The sequence below is a fragment of the Anoplophora glabripennis genome, unplaced genomic scaffold (assembly GCF_000390285.2).
Source record: "Anoplophora glabripennis isolate ALB-LARVAE unplaced genomic scaffold, Agla_2.0 scaffold118, whole genome shotgun sequence".
Taxonomy (NCBI): domain Eukaryota; kingdom Metazoa; phylum Arthropoda; class Insecta; order Coleoptera; family Cerambycidae; genus Anoplophora; species Anoplophora glabripennis.
The window spans coordinates 863,513-882,975 of record NW_019416233.1 but is presented as its reverse complement, the minus strand read 5'-3'; the positions used below and the strand labels follow the sequence as shown (position 1 = coordinate 882,975).

General features: G+C 33.1%; 3 protein-coding genes across 4 annotated transcripts; 1 reads left to right on the top strand and 2 right to left on the bottom strand.

The window, feature by feature from the left end:
- Window positions 1-385: 385 nt before the first annotated feature.
- LOC108908848 (vesicle-associated membrane protein-associated protein B) lies at window positions 386-7,329 on the top strand. The gene is made up of 4 exons (XM_018712999.2): window positions 386-569; window positions 2,432-2,584; window positions 2,765-3,042; window positions 5,424-7,329. Exons 1-4 carry the CDS (start codon window positions 512-514, stop codon window positions 5,634-5,636), a joined length of 702 nt encoding a protein of 233 aa, XP_018568515.1. The 5' UTR covers window positions 386-511; the 3' UTR covers window positions 5,637-7,329.
- Window positions 7,330-9,550: 2,221 nt separating this feature from the next.
- LOC108908847 (nucleobindin-2) lies at window positions 9,551-14,550 on the bottom strand. 2 transcript variants are annotated; one of them, XM_018712998.1, is made up of 4 exons: window positions 14,351-14,550; window positions 13,492-14,092; window positions 12,428-13,267; window positions 9,551-10,265 (listed from the first exon to the last, which is right to left on the bottom strand). In XM_018712998.1, the coding sequence occupies exons 2-4, from the start codon at window positions 14,083-14,085 to the stop codon at window positions 9,834-9,836; spliced, it is 1,866 nt and encodes a 621-aa protein (XP_018568514.1). In that variant the 5' UTR covers window positions 14,086-14,092; window positions 14,351-14,550; the 3' UTR covers window positions 9,551-9,833. The 2 variants fall into 2 exon arrangements, with proteins under 2 accessions (XP_018568514.1, XP_018568513.1); XM_018712997.1 differs by lacking the exon at window positions 14,351-14,550 and adding an exon at window positions 14,197-14,337.
- A 1,410-nt stretch (window positions 14,551-15,960) lies between these two features.
- Window positions 15,961-18,926, bottom strand: LOC108908834 (histone acetyltransferase KAT8). Its single transcript, XM_018712980.1, has 7 exons — window positions 18,746-18,926; window positions 18,581-18,678; window positions 18,098-18,499; window positions 17,951-18,040; window positions 16,878-17,018; window positions 16,575-16,819; window positions 15,961-16,519 (listed from the first exon to the last, which is right to left on the bottom strand). Exons 1-7 carry the CDS (start codon window positions 18,912-18,914, stop codon window positions 16,300-16,302), a joined length of 1,365 nt encoding a protein of 454 aa, XP_018568496.1. The 5' UTR covers window positions 18,915-18,926; the 3' UTR covers window positions 15,961-16,299.
- Between the last annotated feature and the right edge of the window lie 537 nt (window positions 18,927-19,463).

The window sequence follows — 19,463 nt, the reverse complement described above, 5'->3', positions numbered from 1 at the left end:
CTGACAGGTTAGCGGAGTAAGCTACTTCTACTTACCTACCTTTATGAAAAATACAATTCCCAGTAGACTGCATCAGTTATGGTAACAAATTAAATTTCACTTGTCCCTTTTCAATTAGAAATGTTTCTCTAAACTTCAATAATATCTATTCACTGCACACACAAGCTTTTTTAAAAAACATTCACAATAGAAACAGGTTGCAGATTCCGTTGATATTTGTAGGTACGTTCTGTACAAAGTTGCTTGTGATGCTGACATCTATATTCGAAATATCTAATTTAATATAAAGTTTGCTTCTGTTGGTTCGGTTACTGCAATAAAATCTTTGCCTGTTTTATCGTCAACGATGATGTCACTGTTTTTGGCGTGTAAGGCAGCCATCTTTGATCACACGCGTGCGCGCAACTTGTCAGAAAGTGCAGTATAACCGGGATCTGTCACTAACAGAATTGTGTAAAAAAATTGAGTTTGTGGTTGTCTTTCATCAGTATTCAAGTGTTAGGTTAAAATAATGTCTAAGCCGGAGCAAGTGCTTCAAATTGAACCTCAAAATGAACTCAGATTCAGAGGTGAGACTCTTGGAAATATATATATTGACGTATTCCATACCCACCAATAATAAATACTGGCCTTCCAAGCACACACCAAGAAATCTATTTCAAGATTTTTGACGTTTCAGGAAAGGGTTCGTCCAAAACTACAGTATCTACCCAGTCTACATGATATAAAAATCATTAGAGACTTCATAAGTGCAACAAGATTTTTTTCTAGATTGATGCACATTTTGAATAGTAACGTCGGTTTCCATAATTTAGATTTTTGCTATTTTACTAGTATAATAACTTACAACTGGGTTATTGTAATATTTGGAAGCAAAGTCCTTTAATTATTTATATGTCTTACCTTGAAACATAACAATTACGAGTCATCTATAAGTTATAAGTATGAACATAACTAAACACACTAGTGAAGCGATTAACCTCAATACTTATCAGTCCAATTGTACTATCATGGTTTTTTCAGAGGTATTAGTAAAAAATATTAGGATTTTACTTTCCAGCTTTGTAAATATGAATTGATAATAAAGTTAAAATCTTTAAAGGGTATTGCTTTAACGATATGTTTTGAGAATTAATTATTAGAATTAATAAAAATGAAAGTAAACGACTACTAGGTATTATACTATTAAAATTTTTCATGTTACATAAAATTAGAGTATGTGGGTATCGTATATAAATAGATTCAATGTGAACGGACACTGTGAAATCTAATTTTATTAATAGTATTTTAAAATTATTTATGCTTTATAAATATTTCAAATAATGTAAAACACAATTACCCCATTTACTTTTTTATTTTATGATTTAATTTTAACTATCGTTTAGTAGTCACATTCTGAGTGATTTGTTTAACTACTTGTCTCAATGTCTTGAATTTTTTAATGAAATGTGTACATAGCCACTGAAGTGAAGTAATGATTTATGAATTTAAGTTTGTACATGTGAGTTTCATGGAAGATATGTTCCCTCAAAAACAATCTAATTAGAAACTCACTGCAGTACTAAATTATTTGCAAATAAATTGTTGGGTATATGTTTTAATATGATTTGCATGAATTGTTGAATATCTCAAAGTATTTTTAAAATATCGAAGAAAAGTACCTATGTACTAATGGTAAACTATTTACAAAAATTGTGTCACTTTTATAAACTCCAACAATATCTACACTTGTTTTAAAATAATACACATTATACCCTAAATTTCACAAGCAGAGAAATAAAAAATATATACATCGCTATACAGTACCACAGATTTCAATTGCATAACATTTTCATCTGTTTTCGTATTCAAAACTGTAGTTGATATTTATTTTTCGAAGAGATTTAACAGATTGAGTCTGTATTTTTTCTCTTGTCAATGTAAAATTTTAGGCAAAAATAGTTTCATACGATAATAACCCTGATCCTTTTGTCACAACCTTGTTTAATTTTTCTATTATTTTGCAAGTGGTAAAACATCGAAATAACCAGAGGAAAAGCTAAAACTAGCAATATTCAGTTATCTTTATGCTTAATAGGAATTTCAATTGTAATAATAATCTAATTGTTTCATAATTATTATTAACAGCTGTGATTGTTATTAATAAAGCTGTTTTATTATTACTTTGCAATAGTAGGAACAAATATGTTCTTATCTATTTAATAACGATTATAATTTAACGTAAATTCCATGTTATCTTCTTTTTTTATTCATATTAATTGTAAAAATTTTGATTTGTTTAATTTGTTTATTTTTGTTTTTACTCAATTTTTACAAGATATTTTCTTGCCTGAATATTACAGCAAATTTTCATGAGCTGTATGGGTCTTTAAATATGTAGACTTTATATTTGAGGGATATATACGTAAAAGATAATGATTTCTATTTTCAGGTCCATTTAACGCTCCCGTCACTTCGTATATGAAACTGACAAATCCATCGGACAAGAGGGTTATGTTTAAAATTAAAACCACAGCTCCGAAAAAGTACTGTGTACGTCCTAACTCGGGTGTTTTAGAACCCAACAGTAATATAGAAATAGCAAGTAAGTTACGGTTTATTAAACGTAATTTTGTCTTTATTTTATCGAAGTTCCTGTTTCATATATCGACAAATTATTCATTATTTTAGGATCCAATTAAATCAAATGGAACTATACATATATTTCAAATTACAGCTTCACGAAGCGTAGGTATAAATGTTTACTAGCATTCGCTTGTTCCAGTTTGCCTACAACCATTCTTATTTGATCCTGCAGAGAAGAATAAACATAAATTTATGGTGCAGACTGTGTTTGCGCCAGACGGCGAGATCAATCTAGAACAGCTATGGAAGGTTCTTAGCCCAGAACAACTCATGGATTCAAAGTTGAAGTGTGTGTTTGAGATGCCAGTAGAACAGAACGAATCTCAAGAAGATGCCACTAAATCTAGTCCTAAATTCACAACTACTACTGAGGCCAATAATTCTGTGGTCACGGAACTACAGAAGGCCGCCCAGGAGGTTAGTCTCGACGAATTTTTTAATTAACCGTGTTTTTTATGTGCTTATTAGATTATTCACTTTCTGCAGAGTTTGGCTGTCATTACAATAATTTATCGGTATATAGAAAAAATATGAAGCAATTTAATTTAATTTATATTCATGACATAGTCTGTTATTTTTATGAAAAATTCTTGAAATCTAAAAAAAGTAAAACCTCAAAAAGTTGCAACTTTAACCCTAACAGTAAATGTTCTGGAAAATTCAGATTAATTTTACACTTTTACAGTTTCATTAAAAAAAAATTAAGGTGTTCTATTTCAAATAAAAAAGCTTTTGCATTTTGAAATTATAAACAAAAAATTGAACTGTACATAATTTTTTTTATATATATTAATTATGAAAGACAAAGCATCTATTGATCTAATTACGCCAAAAATGGGGTTTGCTTCTACCATATGAAAAAGTTATTAAAATTCTTGTAGGCAATTTTTTCTTGTAAAATGTCGAATAATTCCGAACCAACTGTTTCTAGACGTAGGATATTGAAATTTTGTACTTTTAAAAAAAATCATATAGGTCTAGACTGTTCCATTTAAAAAGTTGATATCAACTTCCACTCTACGGGAAATTGAAAAAAAGTTGAGAATAGTTTAGTTAAAATCATCAAAAACCCAGGCCTACTAACTGTTTCATTTCTATTATCATTGGTTCTCTACAAGGTGTTTTGAAGAAGTATGTCTCAAATTCAAGAGATGACACATCAGAAATTATGATTTACTGATATTGACTATGACCCTTTTGTCATTTCATTTTTATATATAGAGTAAAAAAGTTCACACTAATTAGGTCCATTAAAAAGTGGCCTCCGTCAAAATTGAAAATTGCTGTGAATATGTTTTGACCGGTTTGGGGGTGGGATTAAGGGTGTGAATGGTGTGACAGTATGTTCATGGGATTCTCCTTCTTTTTCTTCTTCATCTAGTGGTTGGTCCTTCAAATAAAAAGTCCCATAGCACTGCGGCCTAATTAGGCCTATTGTGCTTCCCACTACTAGTCCTATTCAGCAAGTAGATTTGTCCTTTTTACAAAGTCATGGGATTACTTTCCTTGCAAATGTGTGACATTGCTGTCTACATTGCGTTTTTACACGTGCCTGATATGCTAAAAAATGGAGTAATAGTGGCCAAAAACAGACAAAGTAACCATCTGACGGGGTTTTTATGGTTGGAACTTATACTCGTATCCACAGCAATTCAGTTCAGATTTGATGGAAACCACTTTTTAATGTAATATCACGGTCCCTTGAATGTTGTTATAACCAAACTTCGTCTAGAACAAGGGTCAATTTACGACATATCTTGTATGAGTTTTTTTCCTAGAATGACTTGAGAAATCAGCCCTTCAAGATATATTTGATTATTATTCTACTTTACTTACAGCAAACTGCATTTTTCCAGAAAACAGTGTATTTTCAGTCATTCAAAAACTAACCATAACAAAATATTTTCTAAAATAACAATGAGAAAGATTGTAATTAGTGATCTTCATCAAACAAGTTAAAATTAACAATATTGACTTATTTAACATGACAACTTTTAAATCACGCTGTTTGTAGAGAGTGACCCAGAACTGATGATTGGCCGACATTACGGGAAAATATATATATATATTAAAAGTACCTTGTTTTCCGCAATTCTGATAAAATCAGTAACAGACTTGATCAAACCAGTGTTTTACTCCTTTTCTATTTTAGTGCTTTTGAACGGGAAGAGATATCAAAAAACTGTTTTAATATATGTTGTTGAGAAAAATGAGAACTTTCATATGGTGTAAAAAAAAATGTAAGAAAATTATTTCGATGACATCACAGCCCTTAGAAATGAAGTTTTAAGTTAAATACAGAGCTTTCTTAAATGTTTACAAGCCTCGTGACCAACAAACTTAGGCAACCAACTTTGTAAAGCCGGTACTGGTAGCGAAAAATCCGTAAATAATACTAATGATTCGTTTACATTGAACAATGACAAACTGTTACGTTTACGCTCGAGATAATGCGATTGCTGATTGGTTGAATAGAATCTCGTGAAAAATTACACAAATCACAGCCGGTGAAACTAAATGTTTTATTTTACTGTAATCTTGATCGTATTGTTTTAATAATTTTTAATTCTACCGCAATTTAATTGCCAGCATACAGGAAAAAAATTACGATTCAAAACAAAATTTCTGGTCACGTGGCTTATAATCATCATGATCATAATGATGCTACAAGAATCCCCGCTTGCTGTTTCGTATTTGTTACTTCCGTTTTCCTGTAATGGCGGTCGACCATCTGCTCTGGGTCGCTCGATCTTCGTGCCGTACACAGTACAAATCATGTAAAATCGGTGTCGCTTCAGGTACAACAACTAAGAGAAGAGGAAAGTCAGCTGAGGCAGGAGAATTTACAGCTGAAAGAGGAAATTTTACAGTTAAAACAGCACGTGGCCTCTGGCACGACTGCCAACAGATATGCGCCGCCGGTACAGGAGGAAACTATCCCGATGTTATTTATTGCTTTCTCTGTAATTGTGGGCTTTATAGGCATTATACTGGGCAAATTCGTACTCTGAGAACGTCCACAAAGTCTTGGCACTCAGACATGTACCATGCCCAAAACTCCACTATATTGTATATTTATTACAGTTAATTCAGTATAATTATCTACTGTAACATAAATAAAATTTTTGTGGCCCATTCTTCAACCAACCCAGTATGATTTTAAGTGGTTGTTCCCAACCACCGGCACGAATTTATTTATGGTCTTATAACTGTGGCATTTTAATTTCTTCTTATAAATATCGAGGTAATACACTAAAGACTAGGTTGGCCTTTCTACAGAGTGTTTCATATAATATTATTTCGAGGTTATTCGTTTAAAATAAGGAATGTAGTAGATGTGTTTTGTTAGGGTTTTTCTGGGTTTTGTTTATTGTATATAAAAATCTGATGTACGAAAGTGTGAGAAATATTGTTATTTGAAACATCCTGTACATATTTTTAAAATTTCTTTAGAAATACAAACTGATAACTTCTATGGCAGTTTTACTTACTATTACCTGTTTTAAATATTTCAAGCGCCATGTTTCTTTTGTATTTCATGTGTATACAGTGACGGTTTAGATTTATGATAGAGGTTGTTGTAACTGTAGGAAAATATATATATTTGAAGCTGGGTGGAGTTTTTAAAATTTGTGTATATCTTCGAACTATCTCTGTATACCTCTCCGTGTTAATCAACTTTCTGGATCTTTCGTCCTACTAAAGGATCGCTATATACAGGGCATCCCAAAAGTATGAAAACCCTAGAATAACTCGGAAGTAAAGGGCTATACAGAAAAACGTTTTATACAAAAGTTTCAAGATTTTTTCTGAGCTATTCAATGATGACCTTGAATTTGAAGGTCATTTCAAGGTCAAGGCCATTTTTTTCAAATGTGAACCCCTACTTTTTATCACCATTCGAAAGAGTGCAGAATTTTACGTCTGAATATGGCTTTGATCATGACCTTGAGATCATGGTTATTTCAAAGTAGAGGTCAATCTTTGTGAGGGTAACCCATATTTTTTATTGTGGGGTTGGCTTCATGACTTTTATTTTTTAAACCACTTCAGAGGTAATGACCTTGAAATGACCGTCAAGACCAAGGTCAAATTCAAGGTCATCATTGAATAGCCCGGAAAAAAAATGCGTTTTTCCGTATAACCCTTTACTTCCAAGTTATTCTGACGTTTCCATACTTTTGGGATACCCTGTATAACTATGTAATGGCTAAGGAGTACCGTTTAATTTCATATCATAGGAAAGTAGGTTAACAGAGCATTTTTTAAGTTGATATATGTGGTAAAAGTGATCATATTTTATAACTGTTAGTAAGGGTAAAGCACTTGCCAAGGTTCATCGATAATGTACGACACACTTGAGTGACAGTAATGATGCATTTTGTTTTTTAAATCTAGTTTTAGGTACATATTCATGATAGTGTGGTGCTGTTACTCGATCATCCTGCATATTCCGTTGATATTGAAGATAAGGCCCATTTTAACACATGTTTTTCTACATTTAGTACGACCGTTGTTTTACTTCATTTTTTAATGTGGTTAGATTTAGGGAAAGGAAAGACAATGAATAACAATGTAGTAAAAACAACTTGGCTTGGTGCAAATTGTTCATATGTATTATATTTTAACACTTGTAATGTTTTATGCTGTTAGCCTGGTAAGTGTAACTTCATTAAATAAACTATACTTCAATAATTTCTTCTATATTGCCTCCTGTTTTCGTGCGCTAAAGTAGAGGAACAGGGAAAATTGGGGAGTACAGGAAAACCACTTCTCGAGCGATCAATAACAGCCCCACAACAAAAAGTGGAAGTTTTGAAAGACAAGACATATTTACATTTTTAGGGTAACTGAATCCGAATCCAGGGTCCGTTTGTTCTGATCAGGTCTGCTAAACGCTCAAATTATAAACTCAAAATATTGAAACCGAGAAAACAAAAGAAATCCATTTCGCAAATCTTTTGACAACAAAATAGTTCAATACCACACAAGTGAGTAATAATCGTTATTACATGTGATAATGTACACGAAATATACAGGGTAGGCCATTTTAATCCCTCCACCGGGATATCTCTGCCCGGTAAAATTTAGCGAAAAATGTTTCGTACAAAAATTACTGGCTCCGAGAGGGACATGACCTATGAAGGTCGTTTTCAAGGTCAACTTTGTTTTTTTAGATAGGATCCCCTATTTTTGACCCCGGATTCGGAAAGAGAGAAATTCTATGTACAGATGATGTACTCGTATCATATGTGGATCATGTAAAGGTCAATTTTATTTTTTCCTCAATCTTTGCACCCAAATGCCGTACCAAAGGTAAATTTTAGCAAAAAATGTTTCAAATAAAAGTTGCTCAACTCAGGAAGACGTGTAATGGTGACCTTCTGATCTTGGGCGTGACTCTGTCATTTCAAGGTCAACTTTAGTTTTTTTACAGGAAGCACATAGTTTTGACCTCGGACCAAATCTGCATAATTATTTATGTTTGGTGTTCAAAAGAACATTTTTTTGTATACGTGGGTACACATGTACACATTTTAAGTATTACATCAAAAGTGCCAGCCTGACACCGGACGGCCTAACCGTTGCAAGCAACAAAAAAACAATGTGCAATGCGGGATATGGTTCCCGGAAGAGGACCACGGCAGATTGGCTCCAAGGACCAGATACCTGCAAACGACTCCACACCAAAAAGACTCCAGTGAACGCTCGCCCCGAAAACATATCTTTTTTTCTACACTTAGTTTTCAATAAAAATACCACTGAGAGAGAATTTTGTTTTGCTGTACACCAAAAGCAATCCTCATATATTTAAAATTTCAACGTCAAGTGTCGCAAATACAGGAATTTCCAATTCACTGCGAGATTGCAAGCCCTACCGCTAGCCAATATTTTGTGTTAATGCAGGCAATAGCTCTACTGGAATCATAGTGTTTACATGTAGTGTTTATCTCTCTACACAGTTTACAAACTTAGAAGGGATATTTGAAGAGTTAAATTGTGTGGAAACTTAGTTGGCAGAAATTTTTTTTGCAAATATACTATTAAGTAATATTTTCTAAACACCTATTGACTTTTCATATTAGGACGAAAACTGTTTTGGAACCCCCGACTCCACCGATAGCTTTGCCTCTGTTTTCAAGTGTTGGTTCATGTCTATTTGGAAATCACTGTACAAAAGATTAGCTTCTATTTCATCAGCTTATCCATACATTACCATATCCATTAATTCATCGTTACTGTAATTGCGGGCCATTTTTTGCGAATACACAGCATTTGTTGATACACCACAAGCACAATATCCATTCACAAAAAAAAAAAGAAAACAAAGGTTAAAGTTAAAGAATCTAGAAAAAATAAATGACTTCTTAAATATTTAGGACAAAAAGCAGACAATGTCCCTTTTCGGACCAGAATTATTTAGTTCTTTTTATGCAGTATGTGAGCCAGGGATGATTCCAGAGGTTCTCAATAAGTTTTAACAATTCTAACGTATTCTGCAGTTTCAACGATTTTGATTATAGAAAATGCTTTTTTTTGTGAATTCTATCCTCTAAAATTATACTTATTTGTCTTAAGTAAATAATTTTCTTTAGTTTACGAAAAATTTCAGAAAAATGTTATATTTTTTTTTCTATTTTAAAATTTCTTGATCAAAATAATCTAAGATTATTATCAGATTATCGAAAATAAAATTTCGTTTCATATTTACTATAATATTTCATATTTACTATATAAATAAAAAAAAATGTAATGTAATAGATTAGATATTAAATATTTTTCAAAAATTTGATACACAATAATTTTATTTAAGAATTGACCAGAAATAAAAAAAAAATTGTATATTTCCCGTATTTAGTTGTGGAATAAAAGGGCAAATACAGCAAAATATTAATCACTAGTAGTAATAGAGAGAAGGAACAAATACATTTTTACAGGCATGTTTTTATTATTATTATATACTTTAGCTCTTTACACTTCTTTAGTTAAATGCTTGCATCTGTGAGATTCCTGGATTAAATAATGTACAATTTTATACACATGAAATAATTATTTATACAAACACGGCACAGCCACATTTTTGGAAAAAACGCATTTTCTGCGAACTTACAAAAAGAAAATTTTTAATTGCAAAAAAAATACTTAAATGCTAACTGAATCATGGAACATTGAATATACCTTAATTAATCTAATAAATAATATCTGTTTTATGCTACATTGGGTGGAGCTTGGTTTTGTTGTTGATGCTGTTGCTGGTTAATTTGTTGTTGCTGATTAATTTGCTGTGGCTGTTGATTGTTCTGCTGTGGCTGCTGATATGTCTGTCCTGGTTGTTGGACCATAGGCGGTTGATTCTGTACGGGTTGCTGTACGTTTTGCTGAGGCTGTTGTGTATTTTGCTGCTGATTAGCGGCCTGCTGGTGATTTACTTGTTGATTTTGCCCACCAGGTGGCGGCTGGTTTACTTGTTGATTTTGGTAATTTATTTGGCCACCAGGTGGCGGTTGGTTGACTTGTTGATTTTGGTAATTTGTTTGACCACCAGGTGGCGGTTGATTGACTTGTTGATTTTGGTAATTGGCTTGACCCTGCTGTGGGCGTACCTCATTTGTGTTCAAATCGTGCTGAGAAATTGGCCCCTTACAAAAAAAAACACATTCTTTAAAATATTGATACATCAGACCTCGGCACCTTGGAAACATGACAGAGGATTTGAGGTGTTACACACTTGGTGTAAACGCCGCGTTCCAACTGATATCGCAACGACTATACCATCAAGATTGTGTTGTAAAGAAAATATGTTTTTTATATTTTTATCCAGTTAAATAAAAACATTCCTTATAATTTTTTAAAAATATTTTTACTCCATTTTTTATTATGAAGTGTATAAAACGATTTGATAAATATGAACCTACTTGATAAATTTGCCTTTATTATTTGTCATGTGTCCCAAATTTGCCGACATCTACCTATTATTAATAATTTTTATATCATAGACTAGGAAAGGAAACATTTTGAAATTTATTAATTACTGGGTGTGATTTTAATGTTGAAAAGTCTTGGGAATGATAATACAAGAGGCGTCTCATCAGGTGGGTCATGAAAAAAGTATAGCGTCATTGTTTTTTATCAACAAATATGTCAAAAATTCGTCATTTTTCGTTCTACGCGTTATTATAGAAAAACTATTAATCTTAGCAAAAAATGTTCAATAGACGATTTGATCTAGAGAAATTCATCTTTAAAATGAGACTTTATAAGTTAAAATTGCTTTATAAACAGAAAAGTTATTGCAAAATGAAACGGAAAAAGTGCTTTTTCTTTAATTGTTAATAACTTTTTAAATAATTAATAAAATCTTACCAAACTTTCCCAAAATGTAAGTTTTTATATCCTTAAGAGATGTGCAAACGATGGGCTCAATCGGTCAAATAGTTTTTGCAAAATACCATTTATTTATCCCATTTTTGCAAAAAAGGCCCATTTTCAAATGACTATTCCGGGAGCAGGGTTATGACTAAAACATTATTTTTAGGCTCATTTTCTTCGAAGGGACACCAAGTATCCTCTAGTTAAAAAAAAACTATATAACTTCTTTCAAAAGTTAAAAACTGTTGTTATTTTATTTGTTTATTGGGGAAAAAAGTGCCTTTTATTTGTTAACAATTATATACAACTAAATTTGAAAAAAAAAAAATTTTAACTAGAGTAGACTTGGTATCCCTTCGAAGAAAATGAGCCCAAAAATAATGTTTTAGTCATAACCCTGCCCCCGGAATAGTCATTTGAAAATGGGCCTTTTTTGCAAAAATAGGATAAATGGAAGTTTGCAAAATTGACCGATCGAGCCCATCTTTTGCACATCTCTTAAGGATATAAAAACTCACATTTTGGGAAAGTTTGGTAAGATTTTGTTAATTATTTAAAAAGTTATTAACAATTAAAGAAAAAGCACTTTTTCCGTTTAATTTTGCAATAAATTTTTTGTTTATAAAGCAATTTTAACTTATTATCTCATTTTAAAGATGAGTTTCTCTAGATCAAATCGTCAGTTGAACATTTTTTGCTAAGATTAAGTAATAGTTTTTTTACAATAACGCGTAGAACGAAAAATGACGAATTTTTGACGTATTTGTTGATAAAAAAACAATGACGCTATACTTTTTTCATGACCCACGAGATGAGACGCCTCTTGTCCCCAAGACTTTCCAACAATAAAACCACGCCCGGTAATTTTCACAATATCTCAATGATTTTCCACCTTTCTATCAACTGATTTATCAATTAAATTTATTTTTGTTCCTTTTTCTCTTTCATATTTCCTATATCGTATTATTGCAAAGAAATACTTCGAAACCGACGATTTCAGGCGTCGAAGAGGAAACAAAATTTTATTTCATTTATAGGCAGAACCTTATTTTCTTCACTTGCTCTTTCTCACCCGCAAACTTATTCCCGTTGACCTATACTTTCATTAGACGCCATGACATACAGAGTAACGGTTAATGCAGTACAAAAGAAAATAATTAAAAAAATAAATATGAACTCTATGAAAACGTAACTAATTCTACATTTTTTGTTGGACTTTCTACAAATTTTAAAAACTTTTCTGCTATTTTTAAGATAAAGAAAAACTGTTATTTCAAAAATCTGTTTACTTTGCTCTATATCGGATTAAAAACAAAATCCCAACTTAAAAAACAACCTACAGAATCAAAATAAGATTAACGATGAGCGATTTGGAGAAAACTGAATTACTGGACAATAACGGCTGAAAATATAAAAAAAAAGTTTCACTTACGGTCTGTGGAGGACTTTGCGGAACTCGTCCGTCGTTAACCTGTCCTTGAGGAGGAACAGCATTAGGGTGATATCCACCCGAAGGGACCTGCTGGTATCCGCCAGGAACTTGCTGATTTGGAGGAGCTTGTTGATGGCCTCCTGGAGGAACCGGCTGATATCCTGCTGGAGGGGGAGGTTGATACCCTTGGGGAGCTTGATAACCCCCTGGTGGTGGTTGTTGGTACCCTCCATGTGGTACTTGTTGGTAACCTCCAGGCGGTACCTGTTGGTATCCTCCAGGTGGCACTTGTTGATATCCGCCTGGCGGTACCTGTTGGTATCCACCTGGGGGTACTTGTTGGTACCCACCTGGCGGAATCTGATAAGCTCCGGGGTGACCTTGATATATTTGATTGGCTGCTTCGTGTTGCCTTATATATTCGGCCAATTCCTCGTCGGTATATGGCTTTTGTTCGTCGAGGGATTGCCATCCATTATCTTGATTGAAATCTCTTGAATGCGTTTGAGACCAGAATTCGTTGTAATCGATGAATCCATCATGGTTTGTATCCATCTCCTTAAATACACTTTCTCTCATACGTTCCATTTCTTCAATACGTTCTCTCATATCGTCTTCTGGTGCTCCTTGTTGATACATCTTGTCGAGTTCCTTTATAAAAAGGGATTTGACTTCGTCTTGATCCCATAGGCCGTTTCCATCGAGGTCATGTAACATGAAAAAGGTTTTGGGGTCGAAGTCTTGTTGCATTTGATCCTGTTCCTCCCAAACTTCTTCCAGTTGAGCTTTATGTCCAGGTTGGTGTAATTTTTCGTGCTTCTTATGTTTTTGTTCCATTTCCTTCAGTTTAAGAAATATTTAAAAAAAAATGATAGTTTCTACAAATTTAACTCAAGATGTGCTATGTACAAGCTGAACTTATTAATTTTGACAAAAAAATAAGGCGATTCAAATGATTGTAGAACGAAAAGGTTTAATGCGTGGCTCAAAATTTTACGTCAATTTATAGATGATAAAACATAAATAATAAATTAAATAACACATGGTAACTGGTGTTTTCATACCTGATATTCTTTTTCCAATTTTTCCCTTTCTGCACCATTAGTATGATTGAGTTTTTCCTGTTTCTTATACTCTTTTTCTAGCTCGTACTGCTTGAATTGCTCCTTTCGTTTCTTATCAACTTCAGCCAAATCAGCAGTGGTTTTAGCAATAAGTTTTTTTAAATCCTCGATTTCAAATGTATGTGGATTGTCATGATCTAAATGGTGATGAACAGGATCTTCATCGATAGAGTTGGGGTCTTCCAATTTTTTCTTCTGCTCGGCAAGCTCTTTCAACCGCTCCAATTCTATTCTTTTAATTTCATCTAATCTAGTTCTCACATGATGTGACACAAATTCAAGTTCTTCGGCAATCTTACCAGATTTAATTTCGTTTTCATCAGCCTTTTCAAGTTTCTGTCTAAAATCGGGGTCAGATTCCAGAGCATTAACTACTTCTTTGAGATATCTGTGATATTCCATGTAGTCTTCTAGACCATTTATGTTGGAATCTTCTTCATTTGCATCAGCCTCTTTTTTATTTTGTGTTACTGGTGGAGCAAAACATGTCTGCAGAATAGCCAATAATAAAGTAAATCCAATAAATTTCTGCATGTTAAACCTAAAATATGTTAAAAATAGAAATGGATGCCTTTTATTATTATCGTATATATCAAACAGTTACAAGAACGAATGTAGAACTAAGTTTTAACAAAATTTACCTACCTAGTAGAAAATATCACGTACATTCGCGAACATTTATCTAATAAACTGAATTACGTGGTGAAAACCAGCGGTCAAAGAGTTCAAAGAAATACGGGGAATTTCCTTGTTGACAATTAGGAAATATAAACAATTTCTGAATTAGGTAGATACTTGCCTGATAAATATGTATTACGGTTTTGTTCGGTTTTCCCACTTGTTCTTATATTACGTATCTATTAATTTTGCAAAATATAAATTTTTACACTAACACCATTACAAATTACAAATCGTAGTAAAAAAATTTAAATTTATTTTATTTACTAATTTTGATAAAATGATATCTTTCAAGTCAAGGAACACGTCAACTTTGTCACAGCACGGAATACAAATCTTTTTTAAACAGATTAGAAGGAGACAAAAAATGACACGTTTGTTTAAAATAAACTCCATTTCCATAGGGTTTTTTTCACAGGGTTTTTTTTTCACGAGTGAAGTCGTATGTTGTTCTTGTAGTAATCTATGGTTTTTTTGTAGTATGTTTAGTGTGAGAGAATGGAAAGATTTGGAATAGAAAACTACCATATGACAATTAAGATCAAAAGTGATACAAATAGTAATTACAAGTCAGATATTCACCAATATTCAGTCGTAAAAAAAGACTTCTATAATTTTAATATTCTAAATAAATAGCATTGTTTAAATATTGTATATATTTAAACAATGTAAATAGTAAGGAAAGTTAAATTTGAATTGGGGTGAAGGCTAATAAAAGAAGAAGAAGAAACGCTTGTTTCCTGTGGTTTAGGTCAGGGATTAGAGATCGATTCAAACATAGATAAGCGAGATAACTAGATTCAAACATAGATAAAATATTCAAAGTTGAAGATAANTGTGAGAGAATGGAAAGATTTGGAATAGAAAACTACCATATGACAATTAAGATCAAAAGTGATACAAATAGTAATTACAAGTCAGATATTCACCAATATTCAGTCGTAAAAAAAGACTTCTATAATTTTAATATTCTAAATAAATAGCATTGTTTAAATATTGTATATATTTAAACAATGTAAATAGTAAGGAAAGTTAAATTTGAATTGGGGTGAAGGCTAATAAAAGAAGAAGAAGAAACGCTTGTTTCCTGTGGTTTAGGTCAGGGATTAGAGATCGATTCAAACATAGATAAGCGAGATAACTAGATTCAAACATAGATAAAATATTCAAAATTGAAGATAAAATAATACGTTGACATCCATAAAAACTATGAAAAACATACAATTAATAAGAAATATGGATATTCTTCTAGGGATATACGAAATTAATTTTTAAATGATCTAAACATGAGCCACAAGTTGTAAAAAAGTTCAAGTTTAGGAAAAAACTGTATTTAGTTTTTTTAAATTGTCGTGTGGACTCCTTAGTATAATAAACAAGGACAGCTACAATGGTATTGAAATAAAGCAACGAATACGCTTGATTTTGGGTGGTATACACACTACACACACTAGCCAATCACTCGACTGTTTATGGAATATGAAACTGAGTCGACGTTCGATCTCGATCTTTGAATTTGAAACATCGATTCAAAACATAGGTGAAAATTTCGATATCCGCACAGTGTCTTTTGCTTCACAGAAATGACCCGTTAGATGCCCTATTCGAGCATCGGCAACTATGTTTGTTTGAGTTATCGCGCATAGAAACGGCGTAAATCAGATTGGAAAGTTAATTACTCAACTTCGTATTTCAAAAATTAATATGTGCGAATTGAAATAAAATAATATATTATAAAAAGACACCTTTTTATTTCATTAAGAACGACTCTACAGATAATAATTTCAAGTACTAATATTCAAATTGATTCAAGACGTGTTCGAAGTAATTGGAAGAGAACACAGCTTAAAAAATTTTGCGGTTTTGCCATTTGCGGCAAACTGTTTACAGTACAACAAAAATAAAAAATATGTTTTTTTACTTATTTATTTACGAACAACATACCACTAAATTGTACTTAAAAAAATCATAAAAATCATATCCTACAGAATTACGAAATTAAATGTAATATCACAAATGTACGTAAAATACTCAAAGTACTTTATGTCTAATTACAACGTTAAGTGTATGCTATTTTTTCCCTAGCTTATTGTTAGCATGTCTTCTAGGGGTCCATCTAAGGGCACTGCTGTCTACGCAAAGTCTGGGCCTCTTGTACTGGCTGGACTTTATATGCTCGTCCACCAGTTTTGGGGTAACGCAAATTACATGCTGCCCTTTCCAGTACTTCACCATATTCATACTTTGCAAAGTGGATATTATGTCTGTCTGTGTGATACTGGTCATTTGACTGAAAATGTAAATAATAATTTTACCGTAGACGCGATTTGTTACATTTTCCTTACCTTAAATCTTTAATGGACAAAGTTCCCCTGAAGTCCCTCAAAATTTCTAAAAGAACCCAACTCCAATAACTGCGATAACTCAGTTTGCCCAGATCACTTAGTGGTTGTTCGGGACTACCGACGGTGCCCTCGAGCCTGGATAATTCGTAACTAAATGCGATTAGTAGCTTCCCATAACCTTGCCTCTGATACGGCGGAAGAGTTAAAATGCATGCTACATTGTTTCCATCGGGGGATTCTTTTTCCTAAAATATGGTGCAAATTCAGTCGTAACCAACACGAAATGGAAATATAATGCAATACCTTGGAGAAATAACCAACAATATGAGCCCCTTGTTTGTCTACTTCACACAGTATGTAGAATAGAAAAGGTTCCACATCAAAGTACAAGGTTTTGTGATCTAGGAATAACTTGGCCAATAGACAAAGGTTCTGACAATAAACCTAAAAATATTACCAAAAAATGTTATTTTGTACACCAGACTTAGAATTATCCTTCCGAGATCAGAAGGTGTCCCAGAAATACCAGATTTGACAGTATATTAAGTCAAATCTACGATTTTACTAAAACCGTAACTTGCGAAGGCAAAAGATGTTGCTTCTGATGGGTGTTAAAATGTTGGCACCTATTTCTGGGGCACCCTACATATCTATACTGTACCAAATTCACATTAATTCTGCCAGACACTAATTTTTTAGTTATTTATTTCATTGACCTTAATTTGATTTGACAAAAACCTATTTATTCAGTATTACTGTGGCCTTTAGTGTTCTTATTATGGTGGTTTATTCTTTACGTGTTCTTACAAGTATTCAAAATGGCCTAAATGCATAGTAATGCAGAATTAATGATTATTTTAATTTATGGGGAAGCGAGGCAGTGGTTCAACAAGGCTGTGAAATGAATGAGACTGGAGTCACGAGCATTCATATTACGTTGTAGCAAACGAGGAATAAATTTTTAAATATTGTGGAAGAAAATCGAGGCATATCGATAAATCCTTTGGTGTACCAATTAACAAGTGTGGCACATGTTATGCAAAACAGAGAATTTATTATCCAATTGTTTACAATTTCAAGTAGTATACAGTTTAATTTAACACATTAACCCAATATTAACCTCTACGTATACAACAGGTAAAAGTGCGAACATCAAATGGTTATCGATTAAACATGGCGGAGTCTACACTCAAACAATCAAATGTAAGTAATATTTACTCATTTTATCGACAAATACAATAAAACTATGGAACACTGGGTCAATGACACTTATTGGTACATATTAAGACTAATAACTTATTAATCATGAAAACATGACCTTTTAACATTTTATGTATAATTCTGGATTATTGTTTATTTGATTTGTATTTACTTACCTTATGATCTTTTCCATCTACTTCATATACTGACAATGTTCCCTTTCTATAAATTTCTTTTCCGACAGGTTGTCTCTGGGTACACTCGCTCTAAAATAATAATTGATTTAAAACAACTCTACCTTTACTTTATTCTAGGTAATTTACCATATGATACCGGTAACTTTTCTCCAAACGCATGTATTTCAGGCAATATTCGCAAATCCAAAGTTTACTTTGCCTCCCATAATCTTCAGGATACGGACTAAAATACCAAGTGTCAATTTCAAACCGTCCAATTTGTATCTTATCAATGTATTTTACTTTAGTAATTTGTTCATGTTCTTTTTCTAGCGCTGCTGTTGTTGGGTCCATTTCAGCATAAGTTTTTTGAATGTGGTTAATTTCATCATGTCTACGTTTCTGGTTGCGTGTTATTTTTCTATCGGAATTGTCGGCGAGAAGGTCTGTTATTACGGGTCTGTCTCTCCAAACTTTCATATCCACAGCTCCTTTCTGACCACTCTCCGACATGTTAAATCTGGAAGACATAATGCGGCCTCTGGGAACCTGCCAAAAATAAATAATGATAGACTTAATAAAGCTTAGTTTAAACTTCTAAAAATTAAAAAGTGGTTGTTGACAACAAACCCATTCATCCAATCTACGGTTATAACCTTCATAATGCACATAATACTCATATTGACGTTCCAAATCATTATATCTTGACTGTATGATCTCGGCAGGATCTGAAAATAAAAAAAGTGTTATGAAAGTAACAAAATAAACAAACGTTTGAGGTTATGCTAAACTTACGCCAAGAATCATCGGATCTTCGTACTAAATAATGCTCCCCAATATCTAGGGGCTGTTCTTCTGCACTTTCACTGTCCTCGTCTTGCTGCAAACTAGGTTTGCTCTCACTTTCTGACTTTTTACGCATTATTTCAGGAGAAGCTTCTTCACTTTTATCAAAGTCGGCCATGTTAAAATTATAATTTTGCGTCACTGGTCACTGATCTAAACAATAGGAGCAGAGCAGTCAGAGCACCATAGATTAAGACATAAGAGAGCATAAGCTAAACCACCCTTCGACTATACAATAGAAAATAGAACAGAATACAAAACTGATAAGGCGTATTCATTGGAACTGCACGCTAAGAAACACGCGCCATTATTCCATGGCTAGAAATTGACCTCAATGATTTGGGATCGAGGGGGATTATCCCTCTTTATCCTGCCTCATCTCGTGAAGGCCTGGACAGCCTTCGTAGGTGCCGGTGTAGGCGCTTTGTGGGACCTCCTTTTGTCCTGGCTGGGCCCCGCCGGCTAGGGCCCTTTCTTCTGGCGCTCTTCTTGCTTCGCCGGCTCGTCTGTGTAAACCCCGGGGGTGGTGTCATGTTTATGGTTGGGTAGGGTGGTGCGGCTATGCAGCCTGGGCTAAGAAACAGAAGTCGGTGAAAGCAATGTCCAGCTCGTTTGAAGTTAGTATTTAGTAAATATCAGTTCTTTCAGGGATATAAATCATACATTA